This window comes from Chiloscyllium plagiosum, unplaced genomic scaffold (assembly GCF_037043375.1).
Source record: "Chiloscyllium plagiosum isolate Xiang-an unplaced genomic scaffold, Cpla_swu_hap1 HiC_scaffold_12, whole genome shotgun sequence".
Classification (NCBI taxonomy): Eukaryota; Metazoa; Chordata; class Chondrichthyes; order Orectolobiformes; family Hemiscylliidae; genus Chiloscyllium; species Chiloscyllium plagiosum.
In genome coordinates this window covers 51,952,903-51,971,205 of record NW_028270150.1, presented here as the reverse complement: position 1 = coordinate 51,971,205, position 18,303 = coordinate 51,952,903, and the positions used below count along the sequence as shown (strand labels likewise).

General features: G+C 40.0%; 2 protein-coding genes across 6 annotated transcripts in view; one reads left to right on the top strand and one right to left on the bottom strand.

Annotated features, from left to right (window-relative positions):
- slc35a5 (solute carrier family 35 member A5) overlaps window positions 1-8,458 on the bottom strand; it is a 29,209-nt gene extending 20,751 nt beyond the window's left edge. Inside the window, exons 1-2 of one of the 3 annotated variants that reach the window (XM_043700869.2) lie at window positions 8,385-8,458; window positions 3,744-3,890 (exon numbers count right to left, since the gene is read on the bottom strand). In XM_043700869.2, the coding sequence (XP_043556804.1) occupies window positions 3,744-3,867 (124 nt within the window). In that variant the 5' untranslated portion in view covers window positions 3,868-3,890; window positions 8,385-8,458. Of the gene's footprint in view, window positions 1-3,743; window positions 3,891-6,335; window positions 6,779-8,273 lie in introns of those variants that run through there. The other 2 variants (XM_043700870.2, XM_043700871.2) reach the window with 2 other exon arrangements.
- Window positions 8,459-8,565: 107 nt separating this feature from the next.
- Window positions 8,566-18,303, top strand: part of atg3 (autophagy related 3) — a 36,012-nt gene continuing 26,274 nt past the window's right edge. The window contains exons 1-3 of one of the 3 annotated variants that reach the window (XM_043700874.2): window positions 8,675-8,740; window positions 12,898-12,945; window positions 15,966-16,007. In XM_043700874.2, coding sequence (XP_043556809.1) covers window positions 12,910-12,945; window positions 15,966-16,007 — 78 coding nt within the window. In that variant the 5' untranslated portion in view covers window positions 8,675-8,740; window positions 12,898-12,909. Of the gene's footprint in view, window positions 8,741-12,897; window positions 12,955-15,965; window positions 16,008-18,303 lie in introns of all 3 variants that reach the window. The other 2 variants (XM_087992811.1, XM_043700872.2) reach the window with 2 other exon arrangements.

Below are 18,303 nucleotides of genomic sequence, written 5' to 3'. Positions count from 1 at the left end.
CCAAACAGTTACAAACCCTGTGATCAAACTCTACCCAGCTGCAGCAACTATCCTGCCTTAACCACAATCTCACCAACCCCGCTAGCCAGATGCCACACACCTATCACTAACATCTCAAAGCCTCCCATCAAATTATGGTCAATATTTTGTGAATACACCATGCTGGGATGATCTGAAACTCCAGACCATCTATTATGTTGGCTGTCAAGTAAGAAATCTGTAGAAAGGTTTTTGAAAACACTTTGCTGCTTGAGTCTGGTTATTACTGCTTGGTTGCCCATATGACTTCTCTCCCCCTCAATCAGCACATGGTTCAATAAATATTGGGGCCATTCTATCAGCAAAGTGATAGCATTGCTCATGCAAACTTCCTATCTGTAACAGAAGCATTTTGTAACATAATTTTATATACAATGAAATGTATGCCCTTTTCCAATAGTCTAAAAGAAATTGACTTGAAGAAAGTACAACTGCTGTTTTTGATGTAGTTATGTTAAATGCAACCAGACCGAAAGTCACACAAATTTGAGGCTGCTTGCTACTGCAACAAAAGATTTGCAATCATTGGGTTGTTCCTAAAAGTATAAGGAAAGTATTAAGCAAATTGTAATTGCTGAGGAATTTTGTTTTTGAAAGCATTTTTGTCTGAGCATATCTTGATGTACAAACCAATGTCAACACTACTACCTTTAACAGTAATTTAATGCAGCTTCATTACCGAGCTCTGCCCTTTCACACAGTTCACCATCTGGAACTTTTCATCAGAGGTTCCAGCATACATCTGATGTATTAATGCCTCAGAAAAGCCTTAGTTATATTTCACATTCAGATACACACTAAAGTGATGATTTTAGCAAAGAAGATCTAATTTTGGTGGCCATAATAAACTGCCGAGTGTGAATGTTTCGGATATGTTAATAAAACTACATTACAGCAGCTAATTCTGTCAAAATAAAAAAAATATTAACTGCCATCAGTACAAGGATGCAATTTAGATCTTATGCCAGTTAGTATCTGAAAACAGTTTTATTAACAGAATCCTCATAATTTAACCAAACTCCATAACACCAAACATTTGTGCGAATTAAGTCTTCTTCAAATAGGCTCACTATCAAAAAATGATTTCCTCAATGAAAGTTTGAGTTAATGATCAACAACAGAAGAAATCTTTATAATAGTTAATGAGTGTAGACACAGATAATATCCCAAAAATACATTTTTTGCTAAGTTTTCAAAATCCTGGAATTCCCTCCAAACAGCATTGTGGGTGTACTTACACATCTAATGGATTGCCATGGTTCAAACAGGCTACTTATCACCACTTTCTGAAGGACAATGAGGGGAGGGCAATAAATGCTGGCCCAGCAAATAACACTCAGATCCCATGAGTGAATTTAGTGGGCTCATTCAAGAGCAGTTCTGGTCACCCTGGTATAGGAAGGATGTTATTAAACTGGAGATGGTTCAGAAAAGATTTATCAGGTTGTTGCCAGGAATAGAGATTTTGAGATATGACTGGATAGGCTGGGACTTTTTTCACTTGACCATAGAGGTTGAGGGGTGACCTTATTGAGGTTTATAAAATCATGAGGGGCATAGATAAGGTGAATGACAAGTGTCTTTACCCTAGAATGGGGGAATTCAAAACTGGGGGCATATGTTTAAGGTGAGAGGAGTAAGATTTCATGAGGACAACTTTTTTTTATTCTTACAGAGTGGTTTGTGTGTGGAATGAACAGCCAGAGAAAGTGGAGGATGCAGGTACATTGATAACATTTAGAAAACAGTTGGATATGTTCACAAACAGAAAAGATTTGGAGGGATATGGGCCAAACGCAGACAGGTGGGACTAGTTTAGTTTGGGAACATGGTCAGTGTGGATTGGTAGGACTGAAGGGTTTGCTTCCATGCTGTATGACTCTATAAGAGTTTAATGTCTGAATAATGCAGCATGTGTTTTTCCTTGTTGTCTGCAGGAAAGGTAGTTCCAGACACAAGAATTTAAAATCTTCCTCAGTGTAAGGAGGTTAAGAATCCTGCAGCAAGTAACTCACTGCCTGACTTTACCTGTCCACCATCTACAGGGGATAAGTCAGGGTGTGCTGGGAGACTCCACATCTGCTTAAATGGGTGGAGTTCCAACAATACTCAAGAAGCTCGACTGGTATACATCTACAAACATCCACTCCCTCTATCATCAATGTTCGGTGTCAGAAGTGTATACTGCCTGCAAAATGTAGTCCAGACATTTCCCAGTGCCCTTAAGTGACTGGTGTAATGTTATGCAGGTTGGCTAATTACCTAGGCTCTATTAATAAAACTATTTTCAGCTACTCGCTGACTTAAGATCTGAAACTGAATCCCTGTAATGATGGTGGTTTATTTCTTTCATAGCAGCTAGTTTTGTCAAAGTAATGTGGCATAATGAACATGTGATCCAAAATCTCCACACTCAACAATTACTTAGGGTGATCACCAAAATTACATCAAATATAATTTTCTCCTTTGCTAAAATCCTCACTTTGGTGTCTATCTTAACGTGAAATACAATGAAGACTCTTTTAGGTATTAATACTGCCAAACCAAAGGGCAATAGCAGGACAACGGCAGTAAAAATATGAGAAAACCACCATTTATAAGTTCCTCTCCAAGCTATTGACCATCCTGACTTGGAAATATATCACCATTCCTTCAGTGTTGTTGAATCACAATCTTGGAATTCCCTCGCTAACAGCACCGTGGGTGTACTCACACCAAATGGAATGCCACTGTTCAAACAGGCAACATACCTCCGCCTTCTGAAGAGCTACAAGGGAAGAGCAATAAATACTGGCCCAGCCAGTGGGACTCAAATTCTCAGCTGAGTGAGCTGAGAAAAAAATTCTATAGCTAAGAGGTCAGAACTAAAAGTCATGCTCATACACTAGAAATACTTATATTATAATAATGAAGCTATTGTAGGTTTCTACTATATTTCTTACACAAATTTTAGATTTGAATATTGGCTGACAGTAAATGCATTTAAAAGCTTCATATGTAAACTAGATCAACAGGGTGTAACTGAAGGAAACTGGTGAAATGTAGCAAGGATTGTAATTGCAAGAAGTTGTTAAAGAAAGCTGGAGTGAATAAATTTCCAATTATCAATAGCAGGAAGAAAGGAAATTTTGAGAGTAAAAGATCTGTAACTTCTTTCTGATTGCTAGTCTGATTCCATCCAACAGTCCAACAATCTTTTCTTCCCTCCACAGACCAGCCTGATCCCCACATTACATCAATTTTTCCTTTCCTATTCATTGCTATACCCCAACATACATGTCCCTGTCCCCTCTCCTCATGTGCCAAGGGTACACTGTTCCTCCTGGTTTCTGCATTTTGAGCCTGGATTTCCAGGACCTATTTCTGTAATCTTGAATTGTATGCTTCTGTCACTGTCTTCCTCTTGACAGCGCTGGATTGAGAGATTGGCAGAGAACAAACAACGGCCCTCTCAACCCAACAGGCTGTCAGACAGAAAGCAGAATAAAAATAAATAATATGCTTTTACAAACATTTCCATTATTACCAGATCTCCTCCCCTGCACACAAGTGTTCCTATTCCATCCCTGTGAATATCAAGGACCATAACATTAAAATAATTAAAGTTATCAGACTACAAATAAAACGTGGAAGATTAAATTTCAAAATATCGTGTTTAGTGATTAAGTGCAGAGCAAAGAATTGCAAAGGGCAATTGCTGGCACCTTCATTAGCAGAAAGCTTCATTAGAAGAATCCGACTGCATCCGAGTATGATGTATAGTGCACCCAACACCAACGTATATACTAACGAACGGGAACAAAGGGAAGCAAAGGATTTGGAGATCATTTCCAACTTCAGTACTTGAGCATCTGCCAAAAAAAATTACACAAGGAAAAATAATTAGAGATCTAAACTCCCTAAAGTAGCTGCCAAAAATACTCAATGAAAATCATAATATTACAATTCTAATGTTTTTCAAGCAAATTTGGAAATACCACAATGTTCAGTGAGTTATTTGCACAATCATAGAATAACAATACAGAACAAGCCCATCAGCTCATAAAATACACTACTACCTACACTAGTCCTACTGTCCACCACTAGGCCTAAATCTTTGAATGTTATGACATTTGACATGATCATCAAGTACTTTTTAAAGATTGTGAGGTTTCCCACCTGAACTACTCTCCCAGGCAGTGCATTCCAGACCCCCACCATCTTTTCCTCAAATGCCCTCTACATCTCCTGCCTTTCACCTTGAAGAAATGTTCCTTTGCTATTCATCCTTCAACTAGCAGCTTTCTGTTCTCCTATCCATGCTCCTTAATCTTATACACCTCTCTCAGGTTCCCCTCAACATTTTTTGCTCCAAAGCAAAAAACAACTTGAGTTTATCCATCCTCTCTTCATAGCTGAAATGCTCCAGGCCAGGAAAAATCTTGGTGGATCTCCTTTGCAACCTCTCCAATGCAATCACATCCTTCCCAACAGTATGGTGACTGTTCCATTATGGTGACTGTTCCACAGAACGGTACACAGTACTCTTGCTGTGGCCTAAACAAAGTTCTGTGTGAGCTACAACACAATTTCCCTGCTATTACATCTATGTCATGACTAATAAAGGCAACAATTTTGACTATGCCTTAACTACCCGAGTAACCTGCCTTGTCATCTTCTAGGATCTGTGGACAAACACCCCAAGATCCCTGTTTTTCTGGGTAACCTAGTATTATTAAGTACTCCCTTGTCTTGCTTCTTCTTCCAAAGTGTATCATCCCATATTTGTCAAGATTAAATTCCATGTGCCATTGATCTGCCTATCTGACCAACCCATTTACATCTTTCTGTAACCTAACACTTTCCTCCTCACTGTCATCCACCTGGCCAAGCATTTTAACATCTGTAAACTTATCATTCCCCTTCACCCAAAATTCTCACCAATATCATTTATGAATGTCATTAACAAGAAAGAACCCAGCACTAATCCGTGTGATATGCCACTGTACACCAGGTTCCAATAACCCCCAAACAGCCTTCTCCCATTACCTTCTGTCTCCTGTCACAAAGCAAATTTTGGACCCATCTTGCCAAGTTGCCCTGGATCTCATGAGCTGTTTCTTCTTTCCCAGTTTCCCACGATGAACCTTGCCAAAAGCCTTAATGAAATCCATGCAGACTACATCAACCGCCCTACCCTCATCCAAATGTTTAGTCACTTCCTTGAAAATTGCACTAGATTTGGTAAGAATATCCTCCCTCTGACAAAGGCACACTGATTATACCTGCCACTCTAAATGGAGATTAATTTTATCTTTCACTATTTTCTCCAATAATTAAGGATTTGGGAAAAGTGGGAAGTTTTAAACTTGACCCTAACAGTTGAATAAGGATCATCATAAGGAATGTGCAACTGTGAGGCGCCCTGATCAGTGACAGCACTGACTACATAGTCAATGTAGTTCTCCACCCAGTAATTGTTCAATTCTGCTGATGGGCTCACCCGCAAGTAAGAAGTCATAAATTCCTTCACCAAACGTAAATGCAATGTATTCCAAGCAAGACATGCTGTTTATGTCTGCGTTACATGCTGCAGGCATGCAAGGTGTGGGTTATCATTGCACTGCTCCGCCATCATTTAGTTGACCACTCAAATCATAATTTAACATCTCCAATGAAAAAAAAGATTAATTTTCTACACGTTCGAAAAGAGTTAAAGGGAAATTTATCCTTCCTTCTTTTGCATTCAACATTCCCATACTGCTGGGCTCACTGTAACTTTGCAGCCAAGCCAATAAATGCTGGGTATTAATACAGTGGCTCAGTTAGTATTTGAAACGGCAGCTCAATCTTTATGTCAAAACTCTTCTAGAGTTTTTCTATGATCTTGCTTCACATTCGATTCAGATTATGTCATATTTAGTATCATTATCTTGCAAATTGTGGAGGCCCCAAATCAAACCTTTTTGAATGGGCCCCCACAAGACAAATACTGATAATGAGTGGGATATTCTAATCTCCTACACAAGCTGTCTTACAATCTTTGAACATAATTACTAAACATATGAATTGATTCATTTTTTTTTTAAATTCATTCATAAATTGTGGTTTTTGTTGGTTAAGCTGGCATTTATTGTCCAACCCTAAATGCTTAGGATGATGAGCTGTCTTCTTGAACTACTTCAGTACTTCACATGCAAGAACACTTGTAATGCTTGCAAGACAGCTTGCAGGTGGTGATGTTTCTATACATCTGCTGCCTCGTTTTTACGTATCCGGTAGAAATAACAAATACAAGCTATTTTACTCTACTCTACCTTGCCCTTCTAGAAAGTAGGGTTCGCAGGTTTGGGAAGTGCCATTGAGGGAGTGTTGTTGAGCTGTTGCTGTACATTTTTTAGATGGTGGAGACTTTTGGCACTGTGTGTTGACGATGAAGGAAGTTAATGTTGATGGCAGTGGATGATGTGGCAATCAAGCATCCGCTTTGTCCTCGAGGATGTCAAGCTTCTTGAGTATCCAGTGCCTTCAGCCATTTATTGATATCACTTGGAGTTAAGCAAATAGGTTGAAGACTGGCATCTGTGATACTGGGGACCTCGAACTGAGACAAAGATGATCATCTACTTGGTATTACTGGTTGAAGACTGATGCAAATATTTCAGCCTGGTCTATTACACTGACATGCTGAGTTTCCCCATTGTTGAGAATGAGGGTATTTTTACATCCTCCAGTGAGTTGATTAACTATTCACCATCATTCACAATTGAATGTAGCATAACTTTGGAGCTTAGATCTGGTCTGTTGGGATTCCCTTAGCACCTATCTAATGCATGGTGCTTCCTCTGTTGGGCATAAAAATAGTCGTGTGTTGCAGCTTCACCAGGGTGATGCCTCATTTTTAGGAGTGCTGCTCTTTCATACCTTCCTGCATTCTTCAATGAAAGAAGGTTGATTTTCCAGCTTCATGATAATGTAATGGGGGGGATATGTGGTGCGATAAGGTTACAGACTACGGTACTAATTCTGCTGCAACTGATGGCTCACAGTGCCTCATGGATGTCCAGCTTCAATTTGCTAATTCTGTTCACATTTTGTCCCATTTAGTATGGATAAGCCACAAAACATGATAGAAGGTATCCTAAATGTCAAACTGGGACTGTCTCCACAAAATCCTTATTGGTCTCTCTTATAAATATGGTCATGGGCAGATGCATCTGCACAGGGAGAACAGGTGAGGACAGTGTTGTGGGAGTATATATACCAACTAAGGGTTAGGGCTAGGCAGCACTCACCACGTGTTGAAATTCAGTCAGAGATGGGCAATAATTACCAAACTAGCCAGCAATGCTCACATCACACAAACAAATGGAAAAAAATCTGATTACAAATGTTCTCTACGCTCTTCTGATTCTTTAGCATATCTGATATCAATCACTCGATCACTGCAGCCTTTAGCTAACTAGATCCTATCTGAAATTCTCTTTCTACAACTCTCCACCTCAATTTCTCCTTCTAAGGCACTCCTTAAAACCTAACTGGTCAAGTGAATCAATACCTCTTCGTATGGATCAGCATCATGTTGGGTTGTAATGCTCCTTTAATACTTTTGATTATTATATACATTAATACATGTTGTTTTGAGGTAGAATTTTGGTACTCAAGCAGTGATGGGAATCTGGAATTCAGTGAAATGATGGTAGGGACAGAAACCCTCATTGCATTTAAAAATTAGACACGAAAGCTGAAGCTAGGATCAAATGGATAACTCTTTAGCCTTAGCTAATGAGCCGAAAGGCTTATTTTAGTGTAAAAATAATTAACGTTTCACATGGCTGATTAAACCACGTACAGACTAACCTATTTCTTGAGGAGGTTGGTGGCACAGTATCAAGGTTAGAATGACCGTGTTATATAACATATGGAATGGACTGGTGACAACTGACAGAAGCAAGTATCTGGTGCCCGACAGCAATAACAAACCAAGAGGCAGTAATTCACGTGAACTACAAAGACAACCTGTTTCCAAGACAATGCACCAACAACCTTTACTCTCAGGGGCAATCCTCAACAGAACAGCTGCCACAAGAAACTCTCACAGCTTGAGGTCTTCCACACCCACCTATAAAAGCTATTACCACCCCAGCGGGTCATGCCAGGTTGACCAAACGCGGCCCATGTTAAACCTGTCACGTTAACACACCTAAACCAGGTGAGAGACACAAACACAACAACCCACAGCATTTAACTAGCACCTGGACAGGGAAGCTGCCATCACCGAGTCTGCCACACAGGCTGCTGTTTGCCAGCCTGACTCCTCTGGACTGAAGCCGATACAGAGACAAGCCCAGTTGCCTGGCCTGTACCTGAGAGTTTGATGGAGGACTCCGAGGGGCTGCGTCCTCCCCGAGAGATGTCTCACGACGCTCCAGCCGGCCCGGGCACTGCGCCTGCGCCTGCGACGCATGCCCTCAGTGACATCATCACGCAGGGCCCGCGTTGAGCCTCGAGACTTGCGTCGGCCGCGCATGTGCGGGCGCAGTTGCGGAACTTGAGCTGGGAGTGGAGGGAGAGTCAGTGAGTGAGCTCCTGGAGCAGAGCTGCTGACGCTCACTGACTGCTGCATGCTCAAACCGAGAGGGGAGGCGACATGCAGAACGTCATTAACACCGTCAAAGGGACTGCACTCGGTGTGGCAGAGTTCCTGACGCCCGTACTTAAGGTGAGTGTTGTTTGTTCAGGCCTGTCACGACCATATTGCGAGTGACAGGATTGACTCTCCATCCAGCACTGAGGGCTGTGGAGGGGAGAATAGTGAGAGCCGGGGGGTGGGAATATTAAGGCTGGAGGGGAAATAATGAAGGGTGGGGGGTTCTGGGGACTCGAAGCATTGAGGGTGCTGGGGCTCAGAATTGTAACTCAATGAACTAAATGACTAGCCAGCTCATGACTTTGAAGGCTTTGTCTGGTTGGCCAGGTGCTTACTGAATGGCAGAATATATGAACAGCTCATGTCACCACTTAATGTTTAGACTCCTCTCACCCTTGTGATTGCAGACTCGGATTGTCCTGGCTTGAATTAACCAACAATTCAAGTCTCTTTGATTCTTAGCAAACATCATTGTCATTCTGCTGTAATCCACTTGTAAATTTATGTCGTTTTAAAATCAAAAATACAGTGTAAACAAGCAAAGCATGCTGCAAAGGCTGATTTGTTAAGTTGAACATTTGGGGAGTGAAGTTGTATAAGTGTTTGGTTAATCAATCAAGATAGTTTTGTAACTGTGAATTGAAAGGGAAATCTCAGTACATCGAGCTTTTGCTACATTGAGGTGGTTCTGAGTAGATGGCCCAGGATTTCAGCAGCAAGTTCTTGACCCTGATATCTATGTTCAATATCAATCACTATTATAATAACAATAAGGATACTGTTTTTGTTTTCACTTATGGGTTATAACTGGTATTATTTAAGTTGTATGTGGCTGTTATGAAGGAAATTGTCAGGCATAGAATAATGCAGCTCAGAAGGTGAATATTCATCCCATTTGTGTGTATTTACACTTTTAAAAAATATACCAATTAGTGAAAATACTGTGTTTTGCCCTGAACTCTTTCAGTTTCTCCTTTTTATTAGTACATTATCAATTTTCTTTCGTGATTTTTAGAAATTGTAAATGTTTTGAAGAGTTTTCTTCTGCCAGAACTTGGTGTGTAAAATTTTGTTCTGTTTTGTAAAGTGATTTCCTATTCATTTGAGATGTGGGCATAACAGGCTGCTTAGCAAGGCTGATGGTGACTTACCTTCTTGGATCTCTTCATAATTTTAGGAATAGAGACACCCACATGTTGTTAGAGTTCCATCATTTTAATCCATCAACAATCAAGTAAGAGCGATATTGTTCCAACTTAGGGTAGTGTGTGACTTGGAGAGGAACTTGAAGGTGATGGTATCCCATACTTCTGCCCCTGTCTCTCCATAAAATTTGAATGATGCTGTCAGAATAGTCTTAGTGAGTTACTGCTGTGCATTTCGTTGATGCGATCAAATGAAATAAGAGCAGAAGTTGATAATTCAGACCCTCAATCCTGCTATGCCCTTGTTTAATGTCCTGGATGATCTGTTTGTGTTTCAAATTCCACATCCCCATTTATTGCAATAATCTGTGATTCCCTTACCTAACACGAATCTATCTACGTTGCATTCCTGACGAAGGGCTTATGCCTGAAACATTGATTCTCCTGCTCCATGGATGCTGCCTGACCTGCTGTTCTTTTCCAGCATCACACTCTCGATTCTGATCTCCAGCATCTGCAGTCCTCATTTTCGCCAAGAATCTATCTACCTCTGCCTTAGAAATATTCCATGTTCCCACTTCTGCTACTTTTCAAAGTTACATAAACCCCTCTGACAGAAAAAAAAAGTCTGCTCCCTTCTGTCCTAAAATGTGATCTCTAATTTTTAAGAGGTATCCCCAAGTTCTAGACCTAACCATGAAAGCAATCATTTTTCCACATTCCCTTTGTCAAGATAATTTAGCATCTTGTACTGTTCAGTCAAGTCACTTCCCGCTCTTGTAAATTCAAGTGGAAACAAGTTCACTTTTCAAACTTCAATACAGGTATCAATGTAGTAAACTTCCTTTCAAATTCTTCCAACAATTCTTCAATTCATTTCTTAAGTAGACCAAGCTGCACCATACTTGAAATGTGGTCTCATCAATACCCTGTATAACTGAAGCATAATAGTGTGATACCATTTGCTGCCAGTGTTGATGATGTAGGAAGTGAATGTTGAAGGTGCTGATCAAATGGGTTGCTTTATCTTGGCTGATTGGCACCCCATCCACATCTTCAACATTGAAGTGTAAAGTGAAGTCATTCCTCAAACATTATCACTATCTGTGCACTATTATAAATTCTAACGTCTGCAAACATATATCGTGAAGATATGGCCTCAAATTATGTCACTTTAAAACAGTTTAAATGTTTGAAAGGAACTCCTTCTGGAAAGGGGAGCAAAGGGACATGAGAAAGCACACAGGTCATGTCTGGAAGATAGATGTGATCTTCATAGTAAGATTGGACTTTGTGTGTATAAATTATATGTTGTCAGAATTCAGGAAAAATAAGGGTGGACCAAAAAGGCCATTAAGCCTGCTCCATCTTGCAATAGAATAATGGCTGATCTTCATCTTCGACTCCCCTTTCCTGCCAACCTCACTTTTTCCTGGCTTCCATGAAATGCCAACAATCTTAACACAATCAGCATATTCTCTATTCCTTTTGCTCATGTTGCTGATTTAGCTTGCCCTGAAAAGATGTTATTTTTCACAGTTACTCTCTGTAATACTGATTTACACTGTCTAACATCACTCCGTATAAAAATAAGGGTCATAATGTACTAAAACACCAACTACAGTTATCATTGCCATGCTTTGCTTGTCATGGGCTTGGCACTCCTCTGTGCCATGCATTGAGTATAAGAGTTTGGAGATCATGTTGCAGCTGTACAAGATAATTGTTAGGCCACTTTTGGCATACTACGTTCAGTTCTGGTCTCCCTACTGTAGGAAACATTTTGTCAAACATGAAAAGGTGCAGAGAAGATTTTCCAGGGCTGGAGGGTTTGAACTATAGGGCGAGGCTGAGTAGGCTGGAGCATCAGAGCTGAGGGGTGACCTTAGAGAGGTTTATAAAACCATGAGGTTTAGGGTGAGAGAGAAAAGATTTCAAAGGGACCTAAGGGAACAATTTTGACATAATGAGGGTGGTGCATGTAAGAAATGAGCTGACAGAGGAAGTGGTGGAGGTTGGTACAATGACAGCATTTAAAGACATTTGGATAGATACATGAATAGAAAAGGTTTGGAGGCTTATGGGCAGCAAGGTACATAGTTTGGGATTATGTTTGGCATGGACTGATTGGACCAAAGGGTCTGTTTCTATGCTGTATGACTCTAAAAGGCATCTGGATGTGCACATGAAGGGTTTGGAGGGATATGGGCCAAATGCTGGCAAATGGGACTGGATTAATTTAGGATATCTGGTTGGCATGGACAGGTTGGACTGAAGGGTCTCTTTCCATGCTGTACAATTCTGACTGACTGTATGACCTCTTTTTTTTTTTTACTTGTTATTGGTTGCACTCTGATCATTTTGTTTTCATATCAGATAGTCTGTTTCACCTGCCTTCTAATTAATGGTTTAATTGCATTGAAGTTTATTTTTAAATGTCACATTGGTGCCCCATCTTTGGTGAAAACTAAAGTGTATTTGAATCATTTGAGGAATATTTGCTCCAATGTACACTATTACATCCAGCATATCTGTTCTATCAAATAATAAAACAATGCTGGTGTCCTTTACCAAACACTCACTTGGCATTCATATCAATTCACTTTTAAACTTAATCACTAAATTGTCTCCAGTATTCAAAAAAATACACTCACTCATTTGTCCCCTTTTTCCTAATAGTTAATAGTTAATAGCTAAGCTTGTGTAGACCTAAGAGTGTTGTGGTCACACCATGTGGAGCGATCAAACTTTCTGGTTGGTAGCTGCCTGTGTCTCTACAACGCACTCAGGCAGTGCATTCTAGATCATGATCATTTACTATGTGGAAAAAGCTATTTTGTTGCTTTTGCCTATTACTTTAAATGTGTGCCCTATTGTTCTTAATCTTACTGTGAGTGGCAACAGTTTCTCCTTATCTATGCTATCCAGACCTCTCATTTTTAATTTGATATGCCTCCCCGTTCTCCTCTCAGCTTGCTCTTCTAAGCAGCGCACAGTGCTAGTTTCTCCAATCTATATTCATAACATGAAGTTTCTCATCCTTGGCAGCATTCTCATAAATCTCTTTGTCCAATGCTCATACAGATTTCCTAAAGTATGGTGTTCAGAACTGGATGCAGTACTCCAGCAGAGGTCAAACTGGTATCTTTTACAAGTTTAGTATAGCTTTCTTTCTCTATGCCTATGTATACTTTATTACCCATGCTCTCAACCTCTTCCTTAATGACTTGTTCACTCAGTTCCTGCACCTCCTTTTGAATTGTACCCTTTCATTTATTTGTCTCTCTATTTTTGTTCTTATAAAAATGCAACATCATTCATTTTTCTATATTGAACTGTTGTCTATTCCATCAACTTGTCTGTCTTTTCGAAGTTTTACACTTTCCTGATCTCATTTCACAATGTTTCCAAGTTTCAAATATTCTGCAAATTTTGATTTGTGACCTGTATGTCCATGTCATTTATATGTATCAGGAAATGCAAGGGCCCTGCAGATCTGCAGCACAGACCTTCTCCAGTCCAAAGAATATCTATTAACTCCCACTTTGTGTCTTGGCACTCAGCCCATCTATCTCCATGTTAAAACTGACCTTTTTGTTCTCTGAGTTATCACTTTGCTCATAATTGTTGTGTGGCACTCTAATCAAGTCCCTTTTATAGGTTCACTAACATCGCATCAACATCATTATCCTCATCAACACTGTTACATCTTCAAAACAAAAAGTCACATCATTTGTGTATGATTTCCTCTGAGGAAGTCCATACTGGTTTTCCTTTATTAACACTTTTCGGTGTGGTCATTCATTTTATTCGCAATTATTATTTGCAGAAGTTTCTGTACAGCTGACATTAGACTGTTTTGTAGTTTTAGGACTTCTCTTTACATCTTTGTTTGAATAAGGATGTGATACTTGCTGTTCTCCAATCCTCTGGTACCACGCCTGAATCTAAGGAAAACTGAAAATCTATGACAAGTGCATCTGGACTTTGCACTTGCAATTCCCTCTGTACCCATGGATGTATCTCATCCAGTCTCGTTGATTTATCAGCTGTTAGTTCAGACAGCCCATCCAATATCTTTTCATTATCAAATGTAATTTCTTGTAGTGACTGAATTAACCCATTTTTCTCCATAGCCTGTGCAACATCATTTCCTTGGTAAAATTGAAAAGCAGTCATTAACTCTTTAACCATGCCCCACCTCTAGACATAAATTTTTAATCCTTAATTGGCACTGTGACTGTTTTATTATTTTATGACCCTTTTATTACTTATCTGCCGATTTGAATATTGTTGGATTTCCTTTTATGTTGGCTGCCATGTTCTTTTCATACACACTGTTTACTGCTCTTTTAGAATCGTAGAATCCCTACAATGTGGAAACAGGCCCATTGGCCCAACAAGTCCACACTGACCTTCTGAAGAATAACCCACCTGGATCCATTCTCCTACTCTATTACTCTACATTTAACCCTGACTAATGCACTGCATCTACACATTCCTGGAGGTGACCCACAGCAGTAGAATCTGATTGTTGGGAGTGCTGCTGCCCCTGATGGTGTTTCTGCAAACTGCAGGACGATGTGAACCTCCACCTGTACTCTAGGCAGGCGGACGGCCTCTCCCCGGTATGGACCCGCTGGTGCTTCAGCAGGTTGGAGGAATTGCTGAACCCCTTCCTGCACTCGGGGCAGGGGAAGGGCTTCTCCCTTGTCTGGACCCGCTGGTGCTTCAGCAGGGAGTAGGAATCGCTGAAGGCCTCCCCACGCTTGGAACAGCTGAAAGGTCTCTCCCCAGTGTGGGCGTACTGGTGGCAGTAGGAAGGAAGAATTGTTGAATGCCTTCCCACATTTGAGGCAGGGGGAGGGCTTCTTGCCAGTATGGACCTGTCGGTGGTCCGGCAAGTGGGAGGAACGAGTGAAATCCTTCCCGCACTGAAGATAGCTGAAAGGCCTGTCAGCCGTGTGGACCTGCTGGTGCCTCCGCAGGGAGTGGGAATCGCAGAGGGTGTTTCTGCACTCGGGGCAGCTGAAGAGCCTCTAGCCAGTGTGACTGCACTGATGAGTCTCCAGGGCAGATGGGACACTGAAGCTGTTCCCGCAGTTGCCACACGTCTGCGGTTTCTCCACTGGGTAGGATTCCTGGGGTTTTTCCATGGCCATAGCTTCAGCTGTGCACAACCGTTCTTTGAGTTTTCACCTTCCTTCTGGACCTTCAATAGTCAGCATGATCTCAGTTGTATTTTCTGCTTGTTGATTATTAGCACTTTTATTTTTTAAAGTGTCATCTTAATTACAGTGTCTTTTATCATCCAGGGACTGCTGAATTTGGCTTCCGTACCTCCTTGTATGAGGAAAATACCTTGACTGTATACACATGATTTCAACCTTGAATTTTGCCCATTGTTCTCTGTAACATTTCCTGTTGATCTTTAGCTCCAATGTATTCAACTGAACTCTATTCTTCTCCCATTGAAATAAAAGGAAATTACTGATGCCGCAACAGATTTGAAATAACATCAGAGGCCAGTGTCTGCTAACACTCGGAGTCATTTACAATTGTGCATGTAGAACAGCGGAGGGGGTGAGGATGGGAAGATCAGCACAGGCACAGGCAGGGAGATGATTGGGAGGGAGAGGGGACACCACCCCTGTCTCCTTCACCACCTTCTATCATCCTTCACATGTGTCCTGCCCTCACCTCTCACTTCTCTCCCTTATCACTCCCCACATCTGAGGGCCCTCGCATCAATCACCTCCCGCTGCCCCTACCCTGCAATCACTTTTGACTACCCCCGGCCCCCTCACCTGCACTTCGCCCACCAAAACTCTGCCCTCATTCAGCTGCCCTCCTCTCCCACCCCACCGGCCCCTCTCCCCCACACCCAACCCCAGAACACTACTTTTAAATGTACTTTCTACAACTTGGCTTTCTGCTTCTCCAAGCTGTAAAACCTGCAATTACGCACTGCTGTGATTTATCTCCAGTTCTTTTGAAATGGGTGTTATTTCAGTCATTCTGCTATCTAGTAAGCTGAGGCATTGGAACTTTAACCATCTCGAGTTAGTCACAGCACTAATTAAGAAATAGTTTGAATAATGTGCGAGGACTCTCCTATCATTAATGAATGTGTTCTTCCATTTTCAATGTAGGAATCAAAGTTTAAAGAGACTGGAGTAATTACCCCAGAGGAGGTAAGTCTGAAGAATTTGTTTAACCAAGCTGTTTAGAAGAGGAAGCCCTTTCTCTCATTTTTATTTGAGTGGATGATCTTGACTGTAATAAGTGTTGATTCTAAGTAAAGAACAAGCTGAATCATGGACCACTTTGATTCAAGTGACTTTTGGTCAAAATTCCCAACCTGTGCTCAAGGTTATTATATATAATAGAACTTCCCTTCCTCAGTCCACATGCTGGCAACAAACTTGTTATCCTAATTTTCAGCTAACTCTAAGCTTTGCTGTTTGACAGAATATTTAATGAAATCTTGAATTAAAAATATATTCTTTTGATACAGGTGTGATTATGAAAATATACCTGGAAAATCTGGTGAAAATCTGGACTATATATAACACGCACATACTAGAACACAAATGGTACCTGTTGACTGGAGGATAGCTAGTTATTTTAGTTAAAAAGAAAACAACCAGGAAACTTTAATCTGATTATTTTAGTGCCTCTTATTCCTGGTAATAAAACAGAGTGGAATCTTTTTCTCAAAGATGTAACCGATAAACACACAGTATAAACACACTCAAAGTATAAAAGATTTCAATAGCACAGATATCAAAACTGAAAGTCATGCTTGACCAACCTTTTAAAATAATTTTGAAGGAGTAATAAAGTTGGTACATAACTATGATCTAGTTTGATTTTTCAAACGTCCTTGATAAGATGCTTTGCAGTTAATTCTTGATTAAGATCAGGACGTCTGGATTTAGACAAAGATAGAATAGATCCGCAAAATAGAAACACGATAGGAGTTCACAGTATTCACTCATGCAAAAGGTGTGAAGTGTCGTTGTACAAGGATTTGCATAGATATCATATATTTTGTACTAATGATTTACATGAGAATTTTCCTCAATGTCTTGGACAACATCAAATCATAGTTACTGTGTTGAGATGAGGATTCATAACATATTGTTTAGGAACTTGAGTTCTAAAGTGGAGGCAAATGACTTTTAAAAGATTGCAAGAAATCATGTTACTTCAGATGAATGAATAGTGAGCCAACTGTTAAGATAACTTAGGATGTTTACTGACTTAGGTTTTACAACTGAGAGAAAGAGAAATGAGTCCAGAAGCAGTTTCATTCAGAGAGAAGCAAGGTGCATTAGAAAGAAGTCGTCCTTCTCAGTAGAGATGCTGTTTATTGGCAGTAAATGCAATTAGGGCTAGGGAAAAAGTCCTGAGAGGCTTAGAGAGCCAGAAGTAAACGATTGTGTATGTACCTTATTTATCTTATAGAGCTGCTGAAGATATGAGATTAAAGAACCCATATGGGCTGAGTTAACTGCTTATTTTAGAAGTCTTGGGAAAAGGCATTTTTTAAAAAGTGCATAAATTTAACAAAAATAAACTTTTCAGGATAAACACTCACTGAAGCTTAGGTGCCTAAGATTGTTGTGATTAAAAAGGTTGAATCATTTTAATATTTCTGATAAGAGTTTCAAAATAATAGGATAATATAACATAGTTTGACTATTTCTCTTTTGTGTAATAAACATCTTTTGTTTTTTAATTAAACATACATTGCAGCTTCTCATGAATATGTTCAGGATCTGACCTCCACAGTGAACATAAGTAAAAATTCAACTTATGTCACTTAAAATTAAAATCAGTTCTCATTCTGGGATATTACTTGTTTAGCATTGCCATCAGCTGGGATCATATCAAACGTGAGCTTTTAATAGAATCAAATTTTTTTGAAATCAGAAGGGGATCCATGAATCTTTGGAAACAAGTGCATGGAGATACTGGGTATCAAAATAGGAGTTATTGTGAAGTACTTTACATGGATTGGAATTTAAAAATGGCCTTGGCTTACTGCAGGTAGATGGTACAACAGTGGATTATTTGAAGTCTTTAACGAGGGCTAGTCTAAGAACAGGTGAGTTGCAAGTAGAAATAAAATCAGGTCCTTGAAAGGGTTAGATACTTAAAGTAATTGCTCATTATTTTGAATTAAGAGGAGGGAAACTTGAAAGTGGCGTATTAGCTGAGATTCAGTTAGAAATGAAAAAAAAATGAATCAAGAGAAATTAGCCTTAAATTGGAATTGATATGAAGAGAGGACAAGAAAAAAGAATTAGAACTACTAACAAGCCTGAGCTCCAGAGAGAGAGGGAGAACTAAGACAAAGTGACAACAAAAAAAAATATTATAGACTAGGAGTTCCGAGGAAGGGTCACTGAACCTGAAAAGTTAACTCTGATTTCTCTCCATAGTTGCTGCCAGTGCTGATAAGACTTTCAATTATCCAGTTTT